We start from the raw sequence: 27,065 nt of genomic DNA on the forward strand, positions 1-27,065 counted from the left end.
CCGCCACACGCTTCCAGCTGCACCCTACTCTCTAACGTTTCAAGGTTGGTCTCGTTCGGGTTCAGCGGGAACTCTCTCTACCTCGGCATGGTACCATCCCACTGGGGGTTGTAGTTGGGAGGCAGTTCCTCAACCTCGGCCTCCTCTTCCGCCAGGGCGGGCTGGAGGGATCCCGCATCCTCGTGCCTCCTGAAGCCACCAGAAGGAACGGCGGTTGAAGGCTGCTGGAAGTCGTGGTCGGGGTTCGAGGAATCTGGGTTCTGCGCCGCCATCCTTGCCTTGGCGAGCAGTCCAGATTGACTATTGTTGCTGTGACTCGTCTCCGAGGAAGAGATGGTCGATCTCATATTGTGCGAGCCCTGGGAGAGTTGTTGTGAGATGCGATCTGTTGAGGGGTCCGCGGAGAGGTGAGTGCTGCTGGCTTGGGTTGCAGGGTCCCACATATGTTGCTGGCTGTTGTTCTGCAAGTGGCCTGGCTGACCACCGACGAACGGCGAGATGGTGGCTCCTTGTTCGGGGTACATGTAGGACATGAGAGGACCTTCTTGACAATTATTGGTGTCGTAAAGGTCGACATTGGCATTGTCCTCCCGAGCACGCTGCCTCTTGCTGTCTTTCCAACGGCAGCACAGCCAAATAAGGACAGCAACCAGGGCCAAGATGACAACTGCACCACCAACAGCGATGCCCACAATTGCCCCAGTGCTGAGCTTGTTTGGGCTTACCGTGCCGGTCTGATTTCCGGTCTGCGTTGAGCCGCCGCCCCCTGCGGTGGTGCTTGGCCAAGGTACGTTCGACGTCGTGGGCGAGTTGGAATTCATACAGCTCGAACTGCCCTTCTGGATAGTGATGAGTTCAGAGACACCACCTTGTCTGCCCTGTGCGTCCCAGGCGGCAAACAAGACGCGAGCGCCCTCTGGAATATCGGCCAGGAAGGCTGAGATGCAGGTCAGCAAATGCCCTCAGGTAATGCCCAGCAACTTGATAGCCCAAGACTCACAGACGTTGGTGTCCGTGCCGGTGGAGTTGAACTGAAGTGCCGACCCACCTGCAACTGCTGCCTGCCATAACACGGGTGGGTAAACAACATTCGATTTGCCCTGTTCCTCCTTGGACCAGTCGAATACAATGGAAGAACATTGCTGTGCAAAATCAGTACCGTATCCTCTCTTGCATTCGTTGGCGCAGGACGTACAGGAAGTAGCCCATCGGAGGGAGTGTCACCCCACAGCCAGGGTGGGGTGGCGGTAACTTGGGCACACGAAATGCCACTCGGTCCTACTGCCACAGGATACAAGCCACTAGTACCACCAGACTGCGCGAGTTAGAGAATCTGCTGACCATTGGGAATGCGTGTAGTCGCAAAACTCACCCCCCATGCAGTCTGGTCAGACATGACAAACATGAGCTGGACACTCGCAGCGTCTGTACAGGGTTGGCGGGGTCGGGGGAAAATTACCACCAGAAGGCCAAGAGGACGAATCGAGATCCCCCCTGACCCGATTTGGGCTCGCCACCGATCATACCCAGTCCTCGTGCACGGCCCACATTGTGGACTTGTGACCGAGTAGACGAGTAGACGAGTGACGACTTCGTAGATGGCACTCACATTTGAGGGTGAAGTTGTATGCGCCGCTGCCGTCGCTGTTCACCGCAGAGGGAGGGATTTGTTCAACGTCCACCGTCGAGTAGTTTCCCTGTTATCCTGGTCAGTCCGAGCCCCTTTCTAGGATACGTATACAGCATATCACTGCCACCACGATACTGACAAACACAGACACACTGAACGGTGGCGTGCCGCCCGCTGTCCACTCTAGCGCCACGGCACCACACTCGTACATGGTCGACGAATCGAGGACTCTGAACTGATAGCCCCATACGGATTGTGTTGCCGCAAGGCAGGCCACCGCAATTTGAAAGGCACTGCGCATGGCGGATGGTGGGTGGTGGGTGCCAAAGATGAGAAAGAAGAACAAGACTGATTAACGTGCTGCTTGTGAGGGTGTAGAAAAAAAACGAGATGAAAAGGTGGAACCACATGGGCAGAGTATTAAGTGGGAACTGCCGGCTGGTGAGACGAGAGCACAAAGAGGACGGAGGCGGATTTCCTTTGGCAGACGTACATGTCTGCAGACGATGCACATGCATTCTAGATCTGTGATCGTGCCCCCGCGCTATGCTGTGTGGTCAGCCCTGCCCCGCCTCTTACTTTCCCTTCCCCGGTCCTGTCGGGAGGCGAACAGAAGGCGCGAGAGAGCGTGAGAGAGATGACAGTAGGGATACCGAAAGGCATGTCATAAACCACAGAGGGCCCACAATTCTGGCCCCCTGTCAGTCGTTTGCTGTTTTGCTGTGCCACCGCCCAGGGCTGTACAGGGTCGGCCGTTACGCTTTGTAGCTTGCAAGAGTCGTCATTGGGTACCAGCCCGCTGGACCCACTGGAATGCAATCTTTCGTTTCTACCAATCAGTTTCCGCTCGTTCGGTTTGGCTCCATAGAACTGACTTGCCAGCTTGCCAACAAAGCTGGGCCAAGAAACATTCAGTCCACTTCTCTGGTTGGCTTCCGCCGTCAACTGTACATAAAGTACTGGGCTGGTTGCCTCCAAGATCCCCCATTCCGCGCCCCAGAAGTCACTCCATTCAAATTGATGCTCCAGTACCAACGCTTGATACTTCAGACCTGCGCCGATGGGAGCGACAGCATTGGAGCACAGTTCATTCTATTTTCTCTGTGACGCGCTGGGACACCACCCAGTTGCTAACGCAAACGGACGGTCATGTTGTAGCACGCCCCCCCCCCCCCCCCCCCCCCGTGAGATTGTACTTAACGGCGCCGCCGCCGCCGCCGTTCCATGCATCGCACAATACCTCACTACAACAGGTCATACAGCTAGAGCATCTTCAGGCGAGTCGTACGCCGCGGCTGTCCTGCTTGCTAAAGTTTACATTTGTGTGTAGACAAATGGTGCCCCAAGTCTTTCTTGAGCGTATGAGCCCAAGCTATAACGATTGAGACTGGACGCAGCATTCAGCTACTAAAGATCAACCGTACAAGTGCAGCGCTGTGGGAGCCTCTTCACTCGCCAAGACACTTGTCAGACCCGAAATAAAGTACCACAACCGTAAACCGACCAGAGGACGTCATCGCGCTCCATAAACCTCCAACGGGTCGCCTTGATATGTGCAGTTTGGCAAGTGGAAAGCTCGCGGGCAACAACAGGGCAACAATGAATCAACTGGTGTCAATGATCCTCTTCCCCGACTTGGTCCTCCCATACCCCGTTAAGGACAATTGCCCCACCTTACAAAGCAGAGCCTGGGCATACAGGTGGCTCAAATGTGGAGCGGAAAATGAGTATGTACGCGGCTGTTTCAACCACAGCAACCGCGGTATCTATGTACCTACATATTTGGGGCGGGATGGATGGCTGAAACAGGATCTGCCTTTGTGGTTCGGTACAGGGACCGCCTCTTCTAAAATCCCTGTTGCCGGTGGTATAGCGGCCAATGGCAGGATAGAGCGCTGTTGTCTGAATTGTGACGACAAGGCTGCGCCGGTCACCTGGCAGGCGATGTGAATCACTCGACATCCCAGTGCCCCACTGCGCCACGCCGTCCAACGCATTGTGTCGGAGCTGTCGCCTGGGGCGATGGAAGCCAAGGAGTAAAAAACCAACATTCCTCCCCCAAGGGCCAGGCGGGCAAGACAAACGCACCGCTCCTCACCGCTTCTTCGAAACCCTTACCACTAGGCGGCCCCGCATTTTCCGTAGGCACTGAGTGTCGCTTCTCGGTCCGCTGTTCTGCGGGTAGAGCCGCACGTGGTTAAACTGGATTTTTGGGCATTTGATTGTGACATGTGTATCCCTATGACCCTCTGTTTTCCTCGCTTCATTATCGGAGCCCTACCATAGCGCTCCTTTATTCAGGTACCTCACATACACTCGGTACTTCCCTCGGCTGTATTGGCCTCGGGTTTATGCATTCTCCATTCTTCCTCCTCGACAGATTAAGAAGTCAAAGCCATCTCCACCGCCCATAACCATCGGGGGTAGGGGGCTGCATCGGTTTTGACTACTAAGAACTATGGGAAGAGGATACTATAGTAGACATGGCAGTTTCTTGGCTCAATGGGACCAGAGATCAAAGTTTCTCACTTAGGGGTAGGGGGCTGCATCGGTTTTGACTACTAAGAACTATGGGAAGAGGATACTATAGTAGACATGGCAGTTTCTTGGCTCAATGGGACCAGAGATCAAAGTTTCTCACTCTGGCGCGAAGGAGGGTGAGACTGAGTCTGATACAAAGCATCCTATGGGAATGGGGAGGTAGGACCTCACCCCAGGTGTGGAGGGCTTGGGCAGTCCTGTGTTCCATGACACCACCCAAAGAAAAGATGAGGGGAGTGAAGGGGGTGGCTGCAGAGCTAGGGAGATTTCTGAATTTCTCCCTAGATACAGAGTCAAGGAATTTGTGGACAGTGGCAGAAGCTCTCTCCAGGGTGGATCCAGTGAACCCAGGTGGGGAGACAGTGGTCCTGGCCTGGACAGAGCCCAGTGACACAATGGAGATGTCATACTCATGGTTGGCCAGCCCAGAGGCATGGGAACCAGAGATTCTTATGTCATTTCTCCTGTGTGTGGTGTCACTGATGAAGGGTTCAAGGTGGACCTCAATGTCTGGAATGATATTGAGAGTACCCGCTATCACCTTCTTCACCTGCTCATGCCTAGCCACAGTCCACTTGGACTTGTGTGGGCACACTTCATCATGTCCATGGAAGTTTCCATGTCCACAATGTCTGCAGCTGGGTGAGGTGCTGGGCACCATTGTCCTCAACTGCAGAGCTGCTGCCACCTCAAAGTTGGTGAGCCTCAGGATTGCACCTGAGGGGATAGCTGAGAGCCACTGCCTGCCAAGTGCTGAGGAATTCTCAACCAGTGCTTGTTGTTGGAGGGGAGGCAGAGCAAGTGTCAAGTCCGCCTGGGCAGACTTGAAGGCATCCAGACAGAGACTGTGCTGGGAGGGGGGCTCAGGGGGGTCTGGACCAGGATCACCAAGGAGGGGGTGAAGTATAACGGATGCAGCTCCAGTGGAGGCCACATAAGCCAGGGGGGCACATGTGGAATGGGAGAGAAGGCCAAGGCCACCCAACTTGACTGGGAGAGACAATAGGGTGTTGTCCTTCTCTGGGTCCATAACACGAGCAGACCCTCTGATACTTCTTGCCTTATCCCATAAGGCCATGTCCAAGTCTTCCCAGAGTTCCATTAGATCCTCAGACTTGAGAGTCCTCTGGAGGTGTCTAAGGTCCTGCTGGACTGCTTGGAGCAGGAGAAGCAGGGCATGCTGGTGGGGGAGGTCCACCAGTTTGCGAAGCTTGGCCTTGGTCATTGCTATTTTGTCTTTGAGGAAAGACTCTCTAGCAGACCTGGGACCCACTGTGCTGCCCAGGATTCCAAGTCCATTGTCTCTGATATCACTCAGAGATTTTATGGAGGACTTGGCCATGTTGAGTGAGAGAGTGAGATCTTGCTGGGAAGCAAAGAAGGACTCAACCTCACTTAGCGTGCTGTCAGAGCTACTCAGGGTGCGCGACACCGTGCCACGCGCTGTAGAGAAAATGGTTAGACATTAGGTCTACAAACTAGCGTAGGGGTGTCGTTCACATAGAGTTACTTTAGGCAAAGGTCGCCCGGTCGAGAACACCGATGGCGATGAGCGGGAAGGTGGCTAGGGATGAACCCTAGCCTCCTCCCGCTCAATGTTGGGAGCTTGTCGTGTGTGCGTGTGTGTGTGCAGTGGTCCTTGGTGCTGAATAGAAGGTTTTTTTTGGGTTTATATGGGTATGGTGCGTGGTGTGAGGTGAAGGGAGCGATGGTGAGCTCAAGCCGAGACCATCGACGAGGATCCCTTCCTTGTCGATCATGAGGCATCTCCAGTCGTCCCCTTCAACGTCGCCTAGCGAACACCCCTGTGTTCGCCGTCCTGTCGCCCAGTAGTAATCAGAGTGTGTCGTACCGTGCCGTACCCCTTTGTCCATAGTTCCAATGTATTCGTGCTTCCTGTACCACCGCGCCCCGAGTTGTCCTAGTCGGGTAGCCTCAATGATCCCGACGTCCCCCCCGCCAGCCGTGTTGTCGTCCTGTCATCCCATGTCCATGCGGCCCTGGCCCAGCGTTGCCGTCCTTGTTGTTATTATTGCTGCAGTTGTTTCGCAGGGGCCTGGGCGAATGTCCTTGGCATGTGACACGCCATGCACAACAGTGTGGTGCCATGCTCTGCAGTGGCACGGTCACCCGCACCACAGCGGCGTTGCTGCAGCAAGCGATGCTGCTGGTGCCCCCGGCCATGCACTCGATGGTGGTTGTTGTTGCCGTGACACTCCCTTAGGATGGTCCTAAACAAAGCGGGAGCAATTTGTCACGTGCAATTCTCAGACGCGTGCAGCGCGCCCGGCGCACTGCCAGTGACCATTTCCTTTCTGGACCTAATTGATGGGCCTTCCAGACCACACCCCCATTAGGCATCCAGCGCATGCCCTCACGTTTGGCCCGTTTCCCACCCCAGCAGAATGGCGCGCCCGTGTTGACAAGGACATTGAACGCTACTACCATGCTGTACGTCGTCGCCGCATTCGTGATCCACTCGCTCTTGTGCTTATGCAGTGCCCCTAGGCCGCCGACGTGCTTGCCTCGTCGGGTGCTGTCCCGCCCCCGCTGGACACAATACAGCCATTCATCACCCATGTCATGGAATGGACATGGGAAGTCTACGTCCCAGGCTACCCAGGCCGCTCGTTCGACATCGCGTCTGCCCCACCTACAGCGCCGGTGGCCATCCCAATCCAAGAGTTTGGACGATACTCGCCCGAGCACGCTGGGTACCGCCTCTCCCGCTTGGTCGTCGACCCCGAGGGCAGCTACACACAACTGAGCATTATCCAGCCGCCTAGCCACGACGGTGTCATCCAGCCTGTAACAGTCAAAGAAGTCCCATCGCTTAAGCCCAAGCAGCCAGACCAGCAGCCAGACCAGCAGCTAGACCAGCAGCCACACCAGTAGCAGTCCACTGTCAACGCACCGGCGCCACCGACCAGCCCAAGTCGTTTCGCTGGGCAGCATCACCAGCAATCATACACTCCCAGCCACCTGTCGAGTGCCGTCGCCAGGATCGCGCTCAAATGAGACCAGCCCTTGTCTCGTTTTATCCATTGAGTCCCACCGTAATGTAAGTGGGGGGCACGTCTATGGGGTGGAATGGCACCTTCTCGCCCAACTTCCGTTCGGAAGTCGAGCAAGCTCGGCTCTTCGGCAGTTCGAGCAAGTCGGCTTACTCCAAGATCCATTCAGCAGCTCTCGGAAGGTGCTGTCGGACACGGCGTATCTCCGGGGCTTCCATCCCAATTCTGGGGACCCATGGAGTTACTTAAGGGCAATCAGTCTGGAGTGACTGACGGACCCCAGAACACCACGTAACCGACTAGAACACGCAACCCATCATGGCGATCAAGATCAAGACGCCCAAACTCGAGGGTCGCCCACTCACATGGCTCCTCCTCTTCACAGCAGGCAGTAAGTTGCATTATTTTGACGCCCGGTTGACATCTAGTGGCGTTCCTGCTCTTCGGCTACGACATGGGTGTTTGTGGCGGCGTCACCGAGCTCCACGCGTTCCGCGCGACCTTTGGCTATCCCGACGCGACCATATTGGGTCTTATGGTTGCCAGCTACAACATAGGGTGTCTGGCTGGCGCGGCGCTAGCCTTCTGTCTGGGCGACTGGCTGGGCCGCAAGCGGTCGATCATTTTTGGGTGTGTAGTTGTCTCCATTGGCGCCGTTTTGCAATGCTCCGCGTTCTCCCAGGCGCAGTGGATCGGTGAGTTGCTCGGGTAGCAGTGACTGGATTCTCTCGTTGACATATGTGCTTCCAGTTGGGCGCATTATTGCTGGTATTGGAACCGGATCTATCTCTTCAACTGTCCCCGTCTGGGTCTCCGAGTGCAGCAAGCCCCATCGTCGCGGCGTGCTTGTTATCCTGGAAGTTACCATCGTCATCGGGGGCATTGCCCTTTCAAACTGGTCCAACTACGGCTTCATCTACCGCTCCCCATGGCTCAATGGTACAGACAGTAAGTGCCCATTGTATACTTCGACACTGACACTTGAAGCGCAGTGGCGGGTTCCCATCGCCGGCCAGCTCGTCTTCCCGCTTTTCGTCTTCGCGACCATTGGCATGTGCCCCGAGTCGCCACGCTGGCTGGCTCAGGTCGGGCGGTACGACGAGGTGGCACCTTTACTTGCGCGCCTGCATGGCAAGAACATCTCTGTTGATGAGCCAGAGGTCCAAGCCCTCACCGACAGTATCATTCAGACCGCCAAGCACGAGGCAGCGATCGGCGACACCAATTGGCGTGAATGCTTCGAGATGGGAGAGCTCCAGAACTTTAGACGCCTTGTGCTCTGTGGTCTCGCCGGCTTCTTCCAACAAGCGACTGGTATCCAGGTCGTCGTCTACTAGTTGGTCCCCTGTCGACGCCCGCTCTCTGTTCATACCATTGACTTCTCCAGCGCTCCGGCCGTCTTCGCGAACGTTGGCATGGACCCTGAAATGTCCTTCATCATGGCAGGTGGCGCCCAGCTTGCATTCCTCGTTGGCTCAGCTCTGCCGACATTGGTGAGTGAACGGGCGGCGACGAAGGTTGGTCACCTTGGCTCACCCCCCAGTACATTGAGCGCCTTGGGCGCCGCCGCGCGATGATGATGTGCTCGGCCATGACAGGCACCTGTATGCTAGCTGTTGCTGTGTGCGTCGCTCTTGGCGGCAAGCACCCTGAGTGGAAGGTGTCCACAGGCTGGGCGGCCACTGTCTTCATCTTCATCTACGAGTTCACATTCGGCATGGGCTGGAACTCTATGAGCTGGCTCTACGGTTCCGAGGTCGCTTCGTTCCGTCTGCGCAACAAGGGGTCGGCCACACAGAATCTTTGCAACTGGGCGACGGCCATTATTGCAGTCATGACGACGCCGATAGGCCTTCAGAATATCGGGTGGTGAGTGAAGAGCTGTACCCTCTTGGCGGTGTGACGGTTACTAACCTTTGCAGGTGTTTCTACCTCGTCTGGGCCACTGTCACGTTGGCAGGCATCCCTATCGTCTATTGCTGCTTCCCAGAAACTGTATGTGTACAATATTGAACAATGGTAAAGAGTCATCATTAACTTTTGCAGTCTGGTCGCTCCTTGGAACAGATGGACCTATTCTTTGCCAAGTACCGTCATTGGCGCATCAACAAGGTGGCCCACGAGTGGATCGAACTTCCATCGGATGATATTGCAGCGTCGCCCATGCCCGACTCTAAGAATTCATTTTCGCACGTCGAGGAAAAGATTGTCGGTGTGTAAGGGTGAACAACCATGGCAGGGTGGTTGAACGCACACAGACGAAGGGAGAGGAGCAAATGTAGGGCAATCATGTATGCGTCACGAGTTGATGGGAAGTCTCGTCCACTATTTTCATCGGGTAGAGAGTGACGCAAGAATGAACTGTACTACGACGCTGACGAATGATTTCCCTTTATTGACGCTGCCAGTGCCGTTTTGGTGTTGCTGTTGGGTCGGTCGTGGCACATCAAGACTTTGTGCTCTTTTCTGTACAGATTTGAGTCGAGATTGGTGGTTATTCATAAGGGTGGAAGAGCTGATAATCTATGTGAATCAACCTACATAATGTTGGTCACATTCTCCAGACTAAATCGATGCAACGTCAATTGCAAAGTGCAAGACTATTCTCTGAGATAATACGGTAGCCTGGAGCATAATTTGCCTCATCTGGGGAACACCCATTGAAATCAAATGATCACGTCTAACTCTGCTTCCTACCCTGTCAGTATGTTTCGTCACCCGCGGAGTGTAAGTTGGGCGTCGGAGTCTCTAGATGCTTGCTCTGCATGACGCTTCTGCATAATTGACGGGAACACGGCCCAATCAAGTTTCGCAATCTCCACTGAACGTCTCCTTGGGTCTATATCGTCGTTTTCGCGTTCATTGCTGTGTTGGCGGGAGATACACTGTCGGTGTCAAAGTTCAGATCGATACATTTGCGTAAATCCGTCAACATCTTACTGGGCTTTGAATTTCGGACTGCTGACGTCCGGTATTACGCCGAGCTGTTGATCCGAAATCAGGGCTCGATACATAACCTCATTCAAGTGGCGTATGAGCATATATCCAAGGCACAAGTATTGCAAAATTCGACTGTACAAGACTTCGCGTACCGAAGGACAACAGCGATAAGAAGAAGGGGTAGAGAGGAGTACGGACATTATTCGCGTAGGCGTACTGATTCTGCAGTATGTCGCCATCGATGCTCTCACGTGCTCTCGAACCCGGTCGGCCAATAGACTGCGGTTACTCACTGTGTAAATCAGTATATACATCCAACGCTAATCGAGAATGTCTTGGTCTGTCACCGATCCACTCCTCTCCGCTTTCACACACCTGGTCCGTTGGCCATCTGGCGACTTGTATACTCATACCTGTACCTACAGTTTAGCGCGATGTCGGGCCCTACATCGGCGCGCACGTCTACCACCGACCTGGACGACAAGTCTTTGCCCATAGACTCCGAATCTCCTACTCCTACGTCAACGCCATATGTGGACCAGTATCAGGAACGCAACTTGTTCTCTTATCAACAGAGCAAGAAGCTCCTTCGGCCAGCTGATTGGCATATCCTCCCAATTTTGATCTTGCTCTATTTGTCTAAAAACATGGATGGCAACCTTGTATCGGTACGTTACTGTCGTCATCTTGTACCATTATCAATGCTGACCCCTACTCTAGTATGTCAAGACGATCAACTCGACGTCTGAGAGCAATATCCTTAAAGCGCTCAATATCACATCCGATCAATATGCCTATGTGTCAACTTGTTTCTCTGTTACGTTCTTGCTCTTCGAAGTGCCTAGTAATATCTTGATCAAATGGTCTACTCCTCGTGTACGTTGGACATGCTGCTCTGTTCATGTTTGAGACGAGAACAATCCAACTGATCAACACAGTTGCACTTCTTCCGCATTGTCGTTGCCTGGTCCATCATTACAGCTTGTACGGCTGCCGTCTCCAATCTTGCTGGATTCCTTACTGCCAGAGGTAAGCTCATATAACCACGGTATCATAGGTGTCTAGCTAATAACGAAAAGCGTTCTTGGGTTTGGCGGAAGCAGGTCTCTATCCTGGAATGTTGTGGCAATTGACTTTCTGGTATCGGCCCGATGAGATCGCCGTGAGGATGTCGGTCCTCGGTGTGCTCGGTCAATTCTCCGGTATCCTCGATTCCCTCTTGACCTATGGTGTCTGGAAGTTGGCTCCCATTTCTCGCTTTACCCAAAATCCTTCTGGTCTGACAATCCGCAGTGTACATCGACGGCCGAGGTGGTCTAGACGGCTGGCAATGGGTTTTCGTCATTGTAGGACTGATCGGTCTAGTAGAAAGTGTACTGGTATATTTCTGGTACCCTGATTTCCCCGATTCGCCACCCAGTCGTCGTCAATTCCTCACACAGGAAGAAGGTGCTTTCCTTGTCGCTCGCCTACCTCCAAACTCCGCTCGATCCTCCGATAGCAACTTTGACTGGTCTGCCATCCGTTGCGAATTGAAATCGCCTTTACTGTGGGGATACTCGTTCTCCCAATTATGCACCAACAGCGCTCTATACGGACTATCATTTTGGCTCCCGACTATCCTCACCTCCTTCAGTCTGACGCAAGGCCCCAAAACCCAGCTGTTGGTGATTCCATCTGCGGTGGTATACATTGCAGTAGCAATCTCACTCGCTTGGTTCTTGGACAACGACACCAGAATTCCTCAACCGCTTCTCGCTTTTACTGGGTGTTTCATCTTGATTGGGATCTACATCGGCATGATCGTTTGTAAATCCAAACCAGGTCTTTACGTCTTGATCATTATGAGTTGCTGTGGTAGCAAGATTCATGTTTAGCTCCATTCGGAGATGATAGCATGGAATGAGAAGTGTAAATGGAAGTGCTAACAAGCTATAGTTTGCACAAGCTGCCGGGGCATGCATCTTCGCACCTCTCCTTCCACTCCGAGCGCAATCACTCCGCGGTTCATCTTCGGCAGCATTCGCCTTCGCTTTCCAAAACTCTTGTGGCCAACTTCCTGGTTTATACACCGCCCAGTTCTTCCAAACCAAGTACGCGCCGCGGTATGCGATCCCATTCGGGATTTGTATTGCGTTTACAGGTGCTGTATTGTTTGCGAACGCTTGGATTTGGTACTGGCAGTATGATCTCGAAAAGGAGACTCGCAAGATTGCTAGGGAGAGACGAGCTGCTGGTAAGAGTGAGGGGGTGGTGGTCGCGCAGGATGTGAGGGCCCTGTAGAGGTAGATTAGGTTGGCATGCAGTCGACCTGAGGGATAGAGACAGAGATCGGTGTGAGTAGAGTAGAGTATAGATGGTCAGAGTATGTTGGCAGGGCAGGGCAGTGTGTGCTCGGGCTCGGAGTATTTCATAGTTTCCGCCGCGTGTCTCTCTCTCATTTATGCAACTCGTTTTGAACAGAAGATAGATGTCAGGAGGATGACCACAGCTCACGACTTTGATAGAGATGACAGCTTGGAGGTGACAGTGGGGAGAACAGCAGCACAGCAGGGATGGCAAAAGAGGAACGAAGGAAGGGGCTGGGGGCAGGGGGTGGTTCAACACCATACGTACGTGTCAAGCGGCAGCTTTCAGCAACTCCGCCTTGCCTGCAAGTGCCCCGCGGCCGCCACACTGCCATACCCCCATCCGGGGTCAGCCATGGAGCGTGCCTACGTCCCTTCTCCGGAGTGGTGGTTCTGGGACCGGGCGACTGAAAGAAACAAAAGGGGAGACAACCGAGTGAACAGTGATGCATTCTTTGCCAATTGCAAAGCGCCAGGCATAGCCTGTGATCACTGAAACACTCCTGGCCTACTGGTCCAACCGGGAAAATAGCCGACCTCCGGGGATTCTCCGCTCTCATTTCGAGGTGCCCCCACTGCCCTGCATACCAACATACGCATCCCGCATTCAACCCTTGTCCTACTTCAAGCTGGCCAAGTACGCCTCGACCGTGTCGACCTGAAGAAACACGTCAGCAAGAGTGCACTGGCGTCAATGGGGAGACGGCCTACAATGATCTGGTGGTCGTCTGCCATTGAGGGCATGCCAGAGACGATGATGACAGCAACGGGCGCTTCATGATTCACGAGACGAACGGGGAAGGCTTAGTCGTCAGTCAGCTGGCTTCAATGGTTACCCGACGTACCGCCACCATGCATGAAGTACTCAGGAGAGGGCAGGCCAAACTCTGCAAGGTCGATACCATGCTTTTTGAAGCTGTTTTCCCCGTAAGCCGCTACTTGGGTCGGGCTACCCAATCACTCACTCGATGCGCGAAAGGTATGTGGAGCGTCCAGTCCAGCTCACGACATTCGCCTTGCCTGCAACGAGGCTAGAAATGCCGGGCATCACATCGCCTACTGTAGTGGCAAAAAGAACAAGTGGGTTCTTGCTGGAACCTTCAGGGAAAGCGCGAATCTGGATCGCGGCCGAGAGCCCCAGTGGGGCTTTCTCTTCGACAAAGCGCTTCCTCAGCAGGCTTCCGATCTCCCAGGCTGGGGGGCATCAGCCATGACACCACATTAGCAAGCAAAAAGGACCGACCAATCTCTGCGCTAAAGGACGGCAAACGTAGAGTCTTCTCGTGCTCTTGGAGGACGGAGGAGAGCTCGGGGTCCGTCTCGCTGTAGTCGGTAGCCTTGCGCATTGTGGAGTGGGTCGGTGTTTTCCCTTGCATTTGCAGACGCTTTAAGGCTCCTGTCTCCCCGGTTTATGGCTTGTCCGAAGTCGGTCCGGCCACCCTTATAATCGGCCGACGTTTTCCCGTTTTGAGGAACTTCGGATGTTTTGCCTTCGTCCGAGAGACGTAGCGGCTAAATTGCGGAGCAAACCGAACTCTTAATCAGCAAGCCGCACTCGGGGCCCAAGCATTTGCCTTCAGGCCCTCAACGCCACTGAACCCCTCCACAGCACGTCACCTTTCGTCGCTTCCTGGGGGTATGTTTCCTTAAGGGAACATCACCTCACGCCTGACATCGAAAGCTCGTGGATCGACAGTAATAACGGGTGCTCATGGATCTCCTCGATGTTGAAGATATCGTCCATGAGAGGCCGAAGTTTTGGATGTCGCCCACTCCACGGCTGCTGTTTTGTAGGTCCAGGGACATTCGCAAGGCCAAGCAGTTTATTGCCAATTATTGCCGCCAACGGTAGAAGTCTCGGCCTCGTCTCATCGCTGTTGCAATGATAGTTTGTGCATGAACCAACTACAACCCGAATGAGTTTGCCTCAGGTCCTCGCTCGCTCGGTGCAGGGCACCATGCTCACTCGGAACCCTTGGGCATCTCGAGCATCCTGAGTATCCCAACAGTGCTCCGACAGGCTGTTGGATGGTACGAGGAGACCTTCAACCACCTGTAAGCCAGTTATCTTGTATCTACCTTTCACCGATCTCAGCGTCATGGCGGCCCTGAAGACGGGGAAGCACATCCTCGTGGAGCGGCCAGCTTGCCCAACTGCGAGGGAGTAGACCAGCCGGCCATCGGTCGCGAAGGACCTGGGGCTGATATTCTCTTTGCCAAGCTCCACAGAAAAAGCGCTCATGAGGACACCAAGCACGGTGAAGCGGACTTCTTAACGCCATTCTGCGTCTCAACGCCCTTCTACGGTAGTGAGGCTGAGGGGACATGGATTGCTCGACTTCTAACCCTACCAACCCTGACAATGTCCCATCGTAAGCTCGCGCTCGAAGCAGCAGGCGGACCCCTCCCTGACCTCGGCGCGTATATTCTCCTCCCAGCTATTCCTGCGCTCTACAAGAATCCTGCCAACGAGGGGGCCAAACCTTCAGCCATCGGAGTCGCCATGATGAAATCCTCTGTCGGCGTCTACCTCACGACTACCATTACAGAAGATTAGCAAATGCTATTTCTGACAATCTCATCAAGCACACCGGCGTCATCCCACAGCATATCATATCGGCTCATTTTAGACGAAACACGCCTCTCATGTGCATCGACGAGATGAGCACTCAGTGATTTGGGACCTTCTTCTGGAGGAATTCCGCGAATTGTTTCTCATCTGATCGCGTCAGACAAAAGATTCCACTGTACACGAACCCAAACTCACATTCAGGATGCCATCGCGAGAGCGCTGGCCTGTTTTCGATGATATCGCCCAGAGACCACTCTATGCGCGCGTGATCGATTGCCTATAGCATGTAAGCATTCAGCCGCTGATTGGAATTGAGCTCTTACTCACTGTCGTAGTCTCGTTGTCTGGACAAAGAGCGTAAAAGTCGCCGTGGTTAAAGACCTTGTCAATCATGTAATCGACAGTCTGCTCGGCGGTCCATGCGCCGTCAGGCTTTGTCATCCCCTCTCGGCCGTTACCGTTCATGGCGGTGTAAGCCCACCCTGGACTGAGAGGAGTGTGAGGAGGGTATGCGACGGAACCCAGCATGTGACTCACATGAACAAGTGTGCCGAGCACAATGACGACGGGTAGTTGCGGAGCTCATGGGCGACTGGGAAGTGTCACCCTGCATGCACCTCTGAACCCTGCACGCGCCACTCACGTTGCTCAGTGTATGTCTTGACAACGGCTTTGCTGACATTGTATCCAGCATTTCCAGGGGGGCAGGTAATGCCTTGCTTGCTTCCCGTGTTAATGATGACGCTCTGCTCCTTCTGAGAACGCATGACTGGCCCAAAGAGCATTGACATGTAGACTACGCCCCACACGTTGACGTCGATCACCGCTTGCCATTGAGCAAGATACTCGTCGAATGACTGGCCGTCTGCGGGCATGGCGGGGCATTCTCGGCCAATACCGGCATTGTTCATCAGCACGTGAACCTGTGGAGGTCAGCTCGTATGTCTGGTGGGTGATTGAGCGGGGACTCACGCTGCCACACTCTTTGAAGACCGTGTCGCGGAGAGCGGTGACGTCTTGCAGGTTGGACACGTCGACCTCCATGGCATGTATCTCTGTGTGACTAAACTCCTTGCGCAGTCCCGCGGCGACGTCTTTCACGGTACTGGAAGCGTCCACAAGACAAACGACCATGCCCTTCTGAGCGAAGGTGCGAGCCGCTGCCAGGCCCAACCCAGAGCTGCGGTGTCATCAATGATAGCTCCCGGGATGGTAGACGAGGAGGAAACCCACGCTGCTCCGGTAATAACTGCAACAGCTTTGGACTTGAGGATATTGCTCATTGATAAAATGGGAGAGAAGTGCCATTCGACAACAAGATCACAGTTGACAGTCCTGGTCTTATACCCCAGCCTACCGTGCGGGTATATTATGCGGTGCTGTTACATCCTTTGTCAGCCATCCTCCAAAGTTCCGAGTTGTACCTCGATCATCAAGTTCCGAGATGGGAAACATCCGAGCCTCTCTGGGTTCAGATCCGTTGTTAGGCTCCCTTATGATGGAGCTCACATGTCTCGCTGGGCTTGTAGAGTGAGAACCACCATGAGAGCGCAGGGGCACAAGTCATGACGCTGTCATGCAGACACATCGAATCGATGCGGTTACGAACAGATCGTCAATCTAAGAGACTTAGCTGAGGTCGCGAGCTGCACTCTGCCTGGATGGTTACTACCATACGACACGTGAACACAAGCCGATAGAAGTAGAGCGTGCACTTGCACACTAACTGCAAGTCACAGATGTATGTACATTACTCGCTATTTTTCCCAATCATCGCATGGGTTCACACCGTTTCGCGCTTCATACTGCTTGTCACATGAGAACAGACTTCTCTGAGCTGTACCCAACATCTCCAGCATGACAATCGAGATGCGTTCAGGCTGCAGGCACTGATAGAGGCATCCAACCGCAATATCTTGTGCGACAAGCGGGCATGCCCCTGCGTAGGTGGCCTCGGTCTTCTCAGGATCGTACATGTGGCGACGGCTGTGGAATTCCGTGCGTACTGTTCCGGGCCGGTTGATGAGCACACGGATGTTAGTGCCGACCAGCTCGTGACGCAGAACGTTTGAAAACCCTTCCACTCCCATCTGGAATTCTTGTCAGCAAACCTGTACTGTTGTTCAGTTCAGTAGGCCGGACAGCTCACCTTGGAAGTGTGGTAGGAAGCCTCGAAGCTCTCCTTCAGAGGCGCTTGATGGCCGGTAATACTTGAGATGTTGACGATCGTCCCCTTGGGCTGGGGCTTGCGGGTCATCATGTGGTATTTGAGGACGGCGTCTGTATACGATGTTAGTAGGAGGATGCACCCACTATGACCACACTCACGGGTAACGGACATGAGGCCATTAAGATTCACATCCATAACCGATTCGACATTGTCCATGTCCTGCTCCCAGAAGGGTGCATTCGCCGTGAGCGCATACCCAGCCTGGGGAGAGATGTCAGTGTACGTTAAGGGATTTCCCCAACAACGTACATTATTGATAAGAATGTTGATGGGAGGGCACTCTTTGGCAGCTTTTTGGACCATTGTGTTGACCTGTTGACGGTTGCGAAGGTCGCATGCGAACGCCCACGCTTTACCTCCTTCAGTAGGAAGCGACTTCAAGAAGGTGTTGAGCTTGTCCTCATTGGAGCCAGTTATAATAACATTGCAGCCAGCACGCTTGAACAAGATTGTGAGAGCACTGCCGATGCCGCCGGATCCGCCGGTCTGTACAGCATGAGCTGTGTAGGAGGTATAGGCGGTAGTCCGAATCTGAACCCACAATCATTGCAGTCTGGCCGTTTAGGGCCAGCTTTCCCATCTCAATGAGAAGTTCGAGTGACGTCGGCATGGCTAATCTTTAACGGGATATAGGAAACGGATGAGTGGAGTGACATTTACTTGTTTTGACGTCGAGCGTTTTATAGGTCCAACCTTGCGTCGTCAAACCATGGAAGTTTGTAGCTTGGAGCACGACAAGGAGTCGGAAGTTCGGCGAAAATTCGGATAACTCAAGGGACTACAGTTACTAGTCAGCGAAGCATTAGCTTAACCTAGTTGTCTACACGTTGCCGGAAACCAAGGGGTAATCAATGTAACTGAACCTGCGCCCGCAGTACATACATAGCTGACAGCCGCACAGTCTCACCTCGAGGAAATTGCCACTCGATTTGAGGGGGGAACGTGCCGCTCAGCTCGAACACGCCTACGTTGCAGCGGGAGTAGAGGAGCTCTCGCATGCGGATCAGGACTAGAAGGATATCGACGAGCACCAGGAGCGAACGGAACAGAAGCTCGATCGCTATGTAGGAGGAATGTCTTGGATAGTGGGCAACGGCTGACAGAACAAGTTCAGGCATGAGAATTTGTTAGGCGCGTGGGGTTACGAAATCCGTCCCGTCTCATGCAAACGTATATATTGTGATGAGCTTGTGCCGTAGTGTCAGTGGCCTTGTGACTCGCTAACGAAACTGCCAATGCAGGAGAATGTGACGAGTTGTCTCAGGGGAGCTTTGCTGGGGGAGACGTAACAGTAGTAGGCAGGATCATTATTGATCTAGTGACCTTGTACTCACTATGTAGCTGTAGTTCCTTTGTTGACGTGGGGTGGGGGTTGGGAAGTTCGGAAGGCCCGCCCGCGGCCCCAAATGTTCCGGCGCCATCGTTTCCACGACCCTATATGACCTCGATATTGGAGCATTTGTCTTTATTCATTGCCATCACCTCTATACCACTCACACAGTCATGAGCTTCGCCCCCTTCCGCCGGATCCTCACGAGTCACGACGCCTCTGATGTCGATGGTACAAACGTTGTGGTCTTCGACGATTTGGTGGAAATCGCGCCCATTGCTAACGGCAATGGCCTGAGCCCGGTCTACGCTTCCCTTGGGCTCCCCATCCGCACAAAGCACAGCACCACTAGCGAGGAGATTACCGCCACGCTTCAGGACGCCGCCGATATAGTCACTCCGGGTGGCACCAATGGCCGCGTAGTCGTGCTGCCACCCAACGGCTCATTTGCGATGCATCGCACAGATTCCGTCGATTACAACATCATCATCTCGGGCTCTGGATTCCACGTCACCCCGAGCCCCAGCGGCGATGTTCAGACGCCGGTAAAGGCTGGCGAAGTAGTCATTCAGAGAGGCACGCTCCATGCCTGGCAGGCAGGGCCGGAGGGGATGAGGTGGTTCAGCATCATAATAGCGGCCGATCCTGTAGAGGTGAACGGTGTGCCGCTCAAACCGATCAGCCTCTGATGCATAGCGTCGATGAGCATTCATAACACATCGGATGTTGTTTCGCCTGCGAAGTTCTTTGATGACAATAATTGACCACACTGCACATACAACCTATCACCAATGATGCGAGATTTCAATCACGCTGAAATTCACGTTGAAATTGTGTGTGTCGCTCGCTGCATCGTTGGCCAAATTCACGACTGCACATTGAGTAGTACTCTCCGGTTGCCGGTGACAGGATCTCGGCACATGCTGTGCACTCACTCAAGGAAGTGTTGAACGTTCTGTCACCCTCCGTTGCATGAGAAAACCCTGAGGTCCAGCCAACCTCGTATTGCTTTGATCTGTCTGTATTTTGTTTGGCGTTCACTGATGGTTACCAGTCCTGCTTCTGCACGATCAGATAGATACAACGCGCAGAAATGCTGGGCCTATTTGGATTGTCGTTGCCGTCGATTGCCGATTAAGCAACCCCAACAGCCGACGACAGAATGAATGGGACCGAACTTCCGGCTCGGAAATTACTGAGCTTCCGACAATACTTCCCTTCTCCCGGCTTCACTTGCTGCTTGGATTCGTTTGACTGCAAAGACCACTGTTCCGAGAACGCAAACCAGCTATAATACAATGCCACTCGTCGATGCTACGCTTCCTAACACTGCGTCACAATTTCACCATGCCTGCTTTTGCCGATGAGCCTTCCAACTGGGTCCACCACACTGCGTGGGTCGAGAACAACGTCAAGATCCACTTCGTCCGCTGCACCCCATCCAACCCCAATGGCCACACGCTAGTGCTTATTCACGGCTATCCTTCTACTTGGTGAGTTGTACTTGACGGTGGCGGCGGTCAGAGATATATACGTCTTGCTCGACTTTCACTGACACGGGACAGGTATTCGTTCCGCCATGTCATCCAGCCTTTAGCGGACTTGGGCTACGATGTGATTGCCGCCGACTATCGTGGCGCCGGGGACTCCAACAAGCCGATGACGGGATACGATAAAATGTCAATGGCGCGTGATATTCACACTCTCTACCACGACCACCTTGACATCGACCGTGCTATTATCTGTGGCTACGACATTGGGTCAATGGTAGCCACATCACTGGCACTGCAGTTCCGCAACAGTGTCGAAGCGCTCATTGTTTTGGAAGCTCCGCTGCCAGGAACGAACCGCTTCGACATACTCACTACGAGCCCGGAGTTTACTTGGTCGCGCGTGTTCCACTACTACCTCCACATGCAGCCCGATCTTCCCGAAATGCTCACGGAGGGCCGGGAGCGTATGTACATCAAGCACTTCTACGACAGACTGGTTGGTGTGACCATTGGTAACACAGCATAGGCTGATGAGCATAGTGTTACGACCCCTCGTTCCACACTGTCAAGGACCTGGACATTTGTGAGTGTCAAGTTTTCCTGCTTCGCTGGGTTGCCTCCTCGATTGAACTATCGCTCACGCCCCAGACGCGACGAAGTTCCAGGCGGCTGGGGCGATGAGGGCTGGGTTTGAGGTCTACCGGGCCTTCCTCAAGGACGCCGAAGACTTGCGGGCCAATCTCAAGCAGCACGGCAAGATCAGTGTCGCTACATTAGCCACTGGCGGCGAGCACTCGCGCTTTACCCCCTTCATCGCCGAACAGGCGTGTGAGTTTGCCAACGACGTCACCCACAGCAAGATCCCGCACTCGAACCACTGGTGCCCGGAGGAGAATCCAACGGGATTCGTGGATGATGTGCATAGCTTCTTGAGCAAGCGTGGACTTGGAGGCGTCCCAAACTAGGTTGGCTTAAGGTTACTGTTGCAGACTCTCTTGCTCGGATGTATCAACCGTTCGGTGTTTCGAGATCACATTCTGCAGTAGCGGTTCACTGTGTCACTGTAAACACCTGAAGGCATATCAGTTTGGGGCCAGCTCCGCGTGGCATCAAGACATTTTCAACCTACAGTACAAATGAAATCTAAAAAAAGTCCAAACCATTAGGATTAATTTCGACGAATGCCCATTAGGAAGTCTGCTATGAAGTCCCTAAAACGGGTCCAATACATTAACGTCCATTAGGGCCGCGGCGGATTAGCAAAATGTAATGGTGGCCTCACTGACTGGTCGGGAGGTCACCTGATCAGATGACCCTCACCAACCCAACTACTGGGCCACTGTCAGTGGTCACATCTGCGAGTGCTCGATCTATCTGTCAGTATTTTGTCATTAATCATCGGGCGTTGGAAGGCGGTGTTTATTATGAGCTGTACCGTTTGGCTGTTGAACAGCATTGGCCACCAAACATGGCACTAGGCTTATGGCCGTGCTCTGCATAGAATGCTGCTGACCGTATCGTGCTACACTCGGCTGAGGCGCCGTTGTCTTGCGTAATACAGAGGCTCCGACGACTTATGGCAGTGACAGAAGTTGCACGATCGCTAGTGAAGTGTGACTTCTGATGCTTTCCATGTTGAGGATCTTGCTGGCGGTTCTCGACCTCACTCTTCCTTAAAGTACAAGATAAGGACTGCGCGCGGACTGGGGCGCAGGGTACATATTTCACATCCTCCAAGCGCCCATTTTTCTTTCTGTCTTCTATGCAACTCGTTTTGACATGTTCTGCATTGTAAAAGGCCAGCTATGTATGTAGTGCAACTGTACACTGCCTAATGAACCCTTGAATTTATCGGCATCCCCACAACTCCACTGGTTCACACCACTACCGTCCGTGGTTTCTCCTCGTCCGAATTGGAGATCTCGCGAACGATGGGATCGGTAATTGGGTATGGGAATCGACGGTTGAGTATGACCATGGCGACTGCGACAACAGCGAGAGCGACATTCATTGCAAGGGTTGCACCAAAGCCAGGATAGTAGCGAGGGGCGTCCGACGATGGCCAGAGGAATGAACCGTAGATGGAGGCCGCATTACCCATGGCGTTGACAGTTGCCTGAGTGACTGCTCGCTTCTCGGCGGGCCAGGACACAACGTTGGATGTCCAGACGAGGACTAACGGGATGCAAACGTAAATTCCCGCTACCGCAAAGCAGAGCAAAGCGTACTGTGCTTTCTGGGCGGTAATGCCCATAATTGCAGCGAAGCAGGCTCCGGTGAAAACTGCAGTTCCAGCAAGATGGAAGCCTCGCTCTTGACGGTAGTCGGAGTGGAAGCAGACGATCGGGATGAAGACCATGGCCGTGGCGTCTGCATGGTTAGCGGCATTCGGCAGCTCTTGCTCACAGATTGGCACAGTCATGTACTGGAGGGTAATGCCCTTGTAGCCGAGGGACCCGACTAGAGTGGGGATGAAACTTTAACGTCAGCTTGCGAGGAGGCTTGTGCCGAACAAAGCACTCACTAGTTGATGGTCAGAGCGCCTGTGGCCATCATGTAGAGGAAAATGAAGATCTGCGGATCAGCACTGCCGACATTCGGGGCTACTCACGTAGGTGCGCCAATCACCAAACATTTCCTTGATGCTGGCGAGTGCCCCGTGGGTTGCACCCTCACCCTGAGCAGAACCAATGTTGTCCATGAGGAGACGCTGTTTGGCCAGCATCTTCTCCTCCTCTGTGAGCCAAGTTGTAGTGTCGGGGAAGTCGGGAAGCAGAAAGAAGGCAACAATGGCGACGGCGATTGTGGCGACTCCTTCGATCTGAGACCGTCAGAGAGGAATCAGAGGCGCGTTGCTCACAATAAAGAGCCACTGCCAACCAGCGTGTCCTTGATATCCATCGAGGCTTTCGGTAATTCCACCGGCCAGGATTCCACCTAGGGCACCCGCAGTGGGCGAACCCAACCAAAAGAGGCAGTAGCGACCGCCTAGCTCGTTGCGGCGGTACCAGCTTGACAACCTGGGGTCTCAGCCACTTCTCACGTGGAGATTTGCCCAACTTACAGAAAGAGGACACCCGGGGCAAATCCTGCTTCAAGGAAACCGAGGAGCGCACGGACACCAACAAGCGCACCAAAAGTTTTGCAACCTGCGAGGGCAACGGCAATGGCCCCCCATACAGCCATGAGCATGGGAAGGTAGACGTGGGGCTTGAAACGAGTGAGGATCATGTTGGACGGCGTCTGCCCAAGGCAGTAACCAATGAACTGTATCCTGTTAGCAGTTTGAAGCGCTGCAACGTTGAGTGGTACGTACGAAGACGAGGAGAGCAACGGAGTACTGCTCGGAGTTCATGTTAAGATCCGCTGTCATGCCAGCTGCCTTGGCATTCCCTATGTTCGATCGGTCAAGGTTGTTGAAGATGAACATGAGGAATAGAATGGGCTGGGTGTTCAGCAATAGCCCGATGCCAGTTCCCAGGCACATACCAGCAAATGGAGGTCAATCTTGCGAAGAAGTTTCTTCTCCTCTGGACCACCGACGCCTGAAAGAAGGCCAGGAGTAGCGGACTGAGCCTCGGCATTGTCACGCAGCTCACACGTTACCTTGTCGTCAGGGAAGGTCATTGTAGTGTTGGAAGCAATATGGGGAGCCATGGGGTGTGCTGTATGCTTTGTGGCCCCGAACGACTCCTTTTAAGCAGGATATCGACGCTTCTCAGCTTAGGTATCGGTCCGGACACGATAGATCCGGTGGGCATTGCACTGGAAAGTGGCAATGTAGGAAGGAAATCGAAGAAGTCGCAGATCCACGAAAGTGAACGACGGAAGTTGTCGTTGAATGGATGCTACAACAACTGAGACAGACAGGGACACTCGGAACTTCAAACTTCCGAACTGCCGGCCGATTGTCGTGGAAGGCTGGCACGATTGAAGCTCCGGGTCTGTCCTTCCCTTGATATCGGACACGATTAGTACAAGACGATGAGGGATTCCAGATGCTCTTCCACTGCCTAGCTTTCCCGATACACCTCTACAACCCTGACGCAATATGGCAGGATATGTCACGTTTGTCGGCCCGCCCGACGAGAAAGTCAAACACGTGAGCCGAAAACGAAACCCGCTTCGTCTCAAACTCACACATTCAGCTATTGAAATCCGCTGGTATTCTTACATTCGGCACAGTTACCGAACCCAAGTTGGTGATAGCGACAAATGAGGTAGGTATGCTTCCGAGCACACTTCCGATAACACCAAAGTCTGTTCTGCAAGGCCTCCCCCAGCGTGTGGCTGGATCTTCCGCTTGTGTTGTGCTCTACGGCCGATTTACAGTTGCTTCTGTCGAGAAGATCGTCAAGGAGCATGGAAAGGACTACAACGTGAGTGCAATAATGTGACCACTTGCTCATGTCCAAGATCACAGTCGTTAGCAGCCTCCACGGCCCTGAGCAACTGAACGTTGTGTCTGGCTACCATGCGGCCGAACTCAATTCTGTCCTCAACGCCTTCGGCAAGCATGAATATCTTGGCAGCAACCCAGTCTGGGCGGCTATGCTGAGCCTAACCGAGCGCCACCTGTACGCGGTACAGACGATACTTGCTGCGTATGTAGATTGGGTCGCACAATGGCTGACCTGTACAGCGAGTCCCTGGCAATCGGGGCTAAAGCTGGGTTGGACACCCAGATTCTCTACGATGCCATTTGTGGTGTTGCAGGGTCCTCCTGGTAAGCTTCGACGGCTGTTGTTTGGTGTGGATTGCTGACATTCACTGTAGGGCCTTAAAATCGTGCGGGCCTGACATGCTGCATGCATCGGAGAGCACTGCTGGAGTGACTGTTGAAGCTGCTTTGGCGGATCTGGTGAGTGGACAGCGCATTCTTTGTCGCCATCCTTCCTTCCACACATCTCTAATATGCTCCTCCCTTCCTGTATTCAATTGAGCGATTTCCAATAAACGGCCTGCTGGATTTTAGCTGACGCGCTTAACTAGACGGAGTCCTGCCTTTCGGCGAAAACGTACGCTCTACAGATGCCACTCGCCTCCATGTCTCGCCAACTCCTTGTCACCGCGGGTTCACTCGGCCTCGCCCGTAAGAACATTGCCGCAGTTGCGAAGGTGTACTCCCAGCTGGGTCACATATGCCTGGCGCCCACCGGTTCAAAGTCTTCGCAGCTGGCCACCTGCACCGCGAAGCCGAACAAAGTGGCGTTCATCGGCCTGGGCGCAATGGGGCTGGGAATGGCAAATGGTGAGAAATGTGCTCCCTGTCCGAGCTAATGCCCAGTTCTTCTTCAGGCGGGCTTCAACGTCCACGGCTTTGACGTTTATCCTCCTTCCATTGACAAATTTATCGCAATGGGAGGCAAAGGAAGCAGTAATATTGCCGAAGCAGTCAAAGGCGCCGAAGTTGTTGTCCTTATGGTTGTTAACGCCGTCCAAGCCGCCGATGTGCTGTTCCGATTGGGAGCCGCAAATGGTAAGTCAGTCCAGTGAACCCCGCCGCTGATGAATTCCAGCAATGTCACCCGGGGCTGTAATCTGTCTCATGTCTACCGTGTCCCCTTCGGCAGCCATTGAACTGGATGCCAAAGTACAGGCCCTTGGCCTGGGACTCGGATTTATCGATTGCCCAGTATCCGGGGGCACCTCCCGAGCTGCCATTGGTGACCTGACTATTCTCGCCAGTGGTCGCGACAAGGATGTCACCACCGCGCTAGCTGTTCTTCAGGCTCTGAGTGGCGCGAAGGGCAATAACAGCAATCTCTTCGTCGTCGATGGCGGGGTAGGGAAGGGTTCGGCCGTCAAACTTGTCAATCAGCATCTCGCCGCCACACAAATCATCTCCACTGCTGAAGCTCTCGCCCTTGTTGCGGAGCAGGGAATTCCACTCAAACATGCCCACACCATTCTGCAGCGCTCTGCGGGCAACTCGTGGATGCTCGGAGACCGCGGAGGCAAAATGCTCGCGGGCCTCATTACCCCGCCAACCTCGACCGTAACAATCTTTGTCAAGGACGCCAGCATAGTTGTCGATGAAGCCCAACTGCTTGGCGTCCCGGCATTCATGGCGGTTACCGCACAGCAACAGTTTATTGCCGGCGTCGCACGTGGCTGGGGTGGGCACGACGACTCGAGGTGAGGTCATGGTTATCCGAGCAGCATTGACCTGTCCCAGCATTGTACGACTAATCCGGGAGGATGGTGTCATTGCAAACACCGTCTAAGAATGAGATCCATGTCCGGATATCCCACGAACCGAGAATAGCCATGCATCTCTGTCCACTGCAGCCACAACGATTAACCACTTTCCGTGAGGCCATGCGGACGCAGGCAATCACAAAGTCAGTATTTTGCGTGGCGTTGTTCGGTGCAGTCGTACCCTTGTGAAAACCGCCTTGCGGTATTGTTGGCAGCGTCAATCCTCTCAGTTGGGTGTTTCAGAGTGAGTGACTCAGAAGCGACAACAGGACGGTGCATGGCCGACACAACTACATATATGAAAAGAAGTCCCCCAGGTTGGTCTCAGGGACATTGACAGAGGTGACATCCTCGACTGTGAAGGTGGGCAAAAAGTCGAACAGGTTATCTGAATACGTTAGCTGGTCCCGGTCAGGGAGCGCACCCAGCAGTGCGGGATCGATTTGTAGCCCGTCATCATTTGTGAGCCACATGCCGGGAGTGCGGCTGCCGTCTGAACCATCAGCTATGCCAACCTTTGCTACTCACTTTTAAACCGTTTCAGCAACCCTCTGTCCGGGAGTGAGATGAATGGACTCCTCTCCAGCGGAGATGGAACGTTGAGTGAATCGATCTTTGCCGCTCGCTGGTCCAACACGGCTAGCGCATAGCCACATCCCGACCAATATGCTTCCATGCTGCGTAGTGCCCGCCGAATCGTGTCGAGATTCTGTGCCGCAAAGGTGTTTAGCAACGAGTTCGACTCCGTTTGGCCTGCTGCTGTGTT

At 53.8% G+C, this 27,065-nt stretch overlaps 12 protein-coding genes across 12 annotated transcripts; 7 read left to right on the forward strand and 5 right to left on the reverse strand.

Moving 5' to 3' along the window:
• Positions 1–77: 77 nt before the first annotated feature.
• EHS24_006709 (uncharacterized protein) lies at positions 78–1,931 on the reverse strand (the record flags this gene model as incomplete). Its single annotated transcript, XM_028622112.1, has 6 exons — positions 78–937; positions 1,001–1,142; positions 1,196–1,315; positions 1,373–1,425; positions 1,610–1,697; positions 1,770–1,931. The coding sequence occupies 6 exons, from the start codon at positions 1,929–1,931 to the stop codon at positions 78–80; spliced, it is 1,425 nt and encodes a 474-aa protein (XP_028478564.1).
• A 4,568-nt stretch (positions 1,932–6,499) lies between these two features.
• Positions 6,500–7,066, forward strand: EHS24_006710 (uncharacterized protein; the record flags this gene model as incomplete). Its single annotated transcript, XM_028622113.1, has 2 exons — positions 6,500–6,622; positions 6,680–7,066. The coding sequence occupies 2 exons, from the start codon at positions 6,500–6,502 to the stop codon at positions 7,064–7,066; spliced, it is 510 nt and encodes a 169-aa protein (XP_028478565.1).
• A 437-nt stretch (positions 7,067–7,503) lies between these two features.
• EHS24_006711 (uncharacterized protein) lies at positions 7,504–9,405 on the forward strand (the record flags this gene model as incomplete). The annotated part of the gene is made up of 8 exons (XM_028622114.1): positions 7,504–7,576; positions 7,614–7,880; positions 7,936–8,133; positions 8,173–8,521; positions 8,573–8,678; positions 8,729–9,054; positions 9,108–9,180; positions 9,232–9,405. 8 exons carry the CDS (start codon positions 7,504–7,506, stop codon positions 9,403–9,405), a joined length of 1,566 nt encoding a protein of 521 aa, XP_028478566.1.
• Positions 9,406–10,559: 1,154 nt separating this feature from the next.
• EHS24_006712 (uncharacterized protein) lies at positions 10,560–12,408 on the forward strand (the record flags this gene model as incomplete). Its single annotated transcript, XM_028622115.1, has 6 exons — positions 10,560–10,793; positions 10,846–11,001; positions 11,064–11,154; positions 11,205–11,354; positions 11,419–11,930; positions 12,064–12,408. 6 exons carry the CDS (start codon positions 10,560–10,562, stop codon positions 12,406–12,408), a joined length of 1,488 nt encoding a protein of 495 aa, XP_028478567.1.
• Positions 12,409–13,092: 684 nt separating this feature from the next.
• EHS24_006713 (uncharacterized protein) lies at positions 13,093–13,819 on the reverse strand (the record flags this gene model as incomplete). The annotated part of the gene is made up of 5 exons (XM_028622116.1): positions 13,093–13,131; positions 13,185–13,276; positions 13,319–13,389; positions 13,439–13,667; positions 13,717–13,819. 5 exons carry the CDS (start codon positions 13,817–13,819, stop codon positions 13,093–13,095), a joined length of 534 nt encoding a protein of 177 aa, XP_028478568.1.
• A 1,016-nt stretch (positions 13,820–14,835) lies between these two features.
• EHS24_006714 (uncharacterized protein) lies at positions 14,836–15,030 on the forward strand (the record flags this gene model as incomplete). Its single annotated transcript, XM_028622117.1, has 1 exon — positions 14,836–15,030. The coding sequence occupies one exon, from the start codon at positions 14,836–14,838 to the stop codon at positions 15,028–15,030; it is 195 nt and encodes a 64-aa protein (XP_028478569.1).
• A 112-nt stretch (positions 15,031–15,142) lies between these two features.
• On the reverse strand, positions 15,143–16,328 carry EHS24_006715 (uncharacterized protein; the record flags this gene model as incomplete). Its single annotated transcript, XM_028622118.1, has 7 exons — positions 15,143–15,192; positions 15,241–15,322; positions 15,373–15,532; positions 15,583–15,637; positions 15,689–15,968; positions 16,018–16,225; positions 16,279–16,328. 7 exons carry the CDS (start codon positions 16,326–16,328, stop codon positions 15,143–15,145), a joined length of 885 nt encoding a protein of 294 aa, XP_028478570.1.
• Positions 16,329–16,845: 517 nt separating this feature from the next.
• EHS24_006716 (uncharacterized protein) lies at positions 16,846–17,885 on the reverse strand (the record flags this gene model as incomplete). Its single annotated transcript, XM_028622119.1, has 6 exons — positions 16,846–16,850; positions 16,889–17,135; positions 17,195–17,325; positions 17,374–17,476; positions 17,525–17,761; positions 17,817–17,885. 6 exons carry the CDS (start codon positions 17,883–17,885, stop codon positions 16,846–16,848), a joined length of 792 nt encoding a protein of 263 aa, XP_028478571.1.
• An 893-nt stretch (positions 17,886–18,778) lies between these two features.
• On the forward strand, positions 18,779–19,310 carry EHS24_006717 (uncharacterized protein; the record flags this gene model as incomplete). The annotated part of the gene is made up of 2 exons (XM_028622120.1): positions 18,779–19,165; positions 19,302–19,310. The coding sequence occupies 2 exons, from the start codon at positions 18,779–18,781 to the stop codon at positions 19,308–19,310; spliced, it is 396 nt and encodes a 131-aa protein (XP_028478572.1).
• Positions 19,311–19,952: 642 nt separating this feature from the next.
• Positions 19,953–21,063, forward strand: EHS24_006718 (uncharacterized protein; the record flags this gene model as incomplete). The annotated part of the gene is made up of 4 exons (XM_028622121.1): positions 19,953–20,098; positions 20,171–20,594; positions 20,639–20,681; positions 20,747–21,063. 4 exons carry the CDS (start codon positions 19,953–19,955, stop codon positions 21,061–21,063), a joined length of 930 nt encoding a protein of 309 aa, XP_028478573.1.
• Positions 21,064–21,974: 911 nt separating this feature from the next.
• EHS24_006719 (uncharacterized protein) lies at positions 21,975–23,755 on the reverse strand (the record flags this gene model as incomplete). The annotated part of the gene is made up of 7 exons (XM_028622122.1): positions 21,975–22,575; positions 22,623–22,672; positions 22,710–22,919; positions 22,959–23,118; positions 23,163–23,365; positions 23,415–23,543; positions 23,588–23,755. The coding sequence occupies 7 exons, from the start codon at positions 23,753–23,755 to the stop codon at positions 21,975–21,977; spliced, it is 1,521 nt and encodes a 506-aa protein (XP_028478574.1).
• A 394-nt stretch (positions 23,756–24,149) lies between these two features.
• EHS24_006720 (uncharacterized protein) lies at positions 24,150–26,240 on the forward strand (the record flags this gene model as incomplete). Its single annotated transcript, XM_028622123.1, has 9 exons — positions 24,150–24,200; positions 24,247–24,318; positions 24,358–24,477; positions 24,515–24,702; positions 24,741–24,824; positions 24,875–24,959; positions 25,091–25,349; positions 25,386–25,577; positions 25,618–26,240. The coding sequence occupies 9 exons, from the start codon at positions 24,150–24,152 to the stop codon at positions 26,238–26,240; spliced, it is 1,674 nt and encodes a 557-aa protein (XP_028478575.1).
• Positions 26,241–27,065: the final 825 nt, after the last annotated feature.

The sequence above is a fragment of the Apiotrichum porosum genome (genome assembly GCF_003942205.1).
Source record: "Apiotrichum porosum strain DSM 27194 chromosome Unknown scaffold_3, whole genome shotgun sequence".
NCBI classification, from domain to species: domain Eukaryota; kingdom Fungi; phylum Basidiomycota; class Tremellomycetes; order Trichosporonales; family Trichosporonaceae; genus Apiotrichum; species Apiotrichum porosum.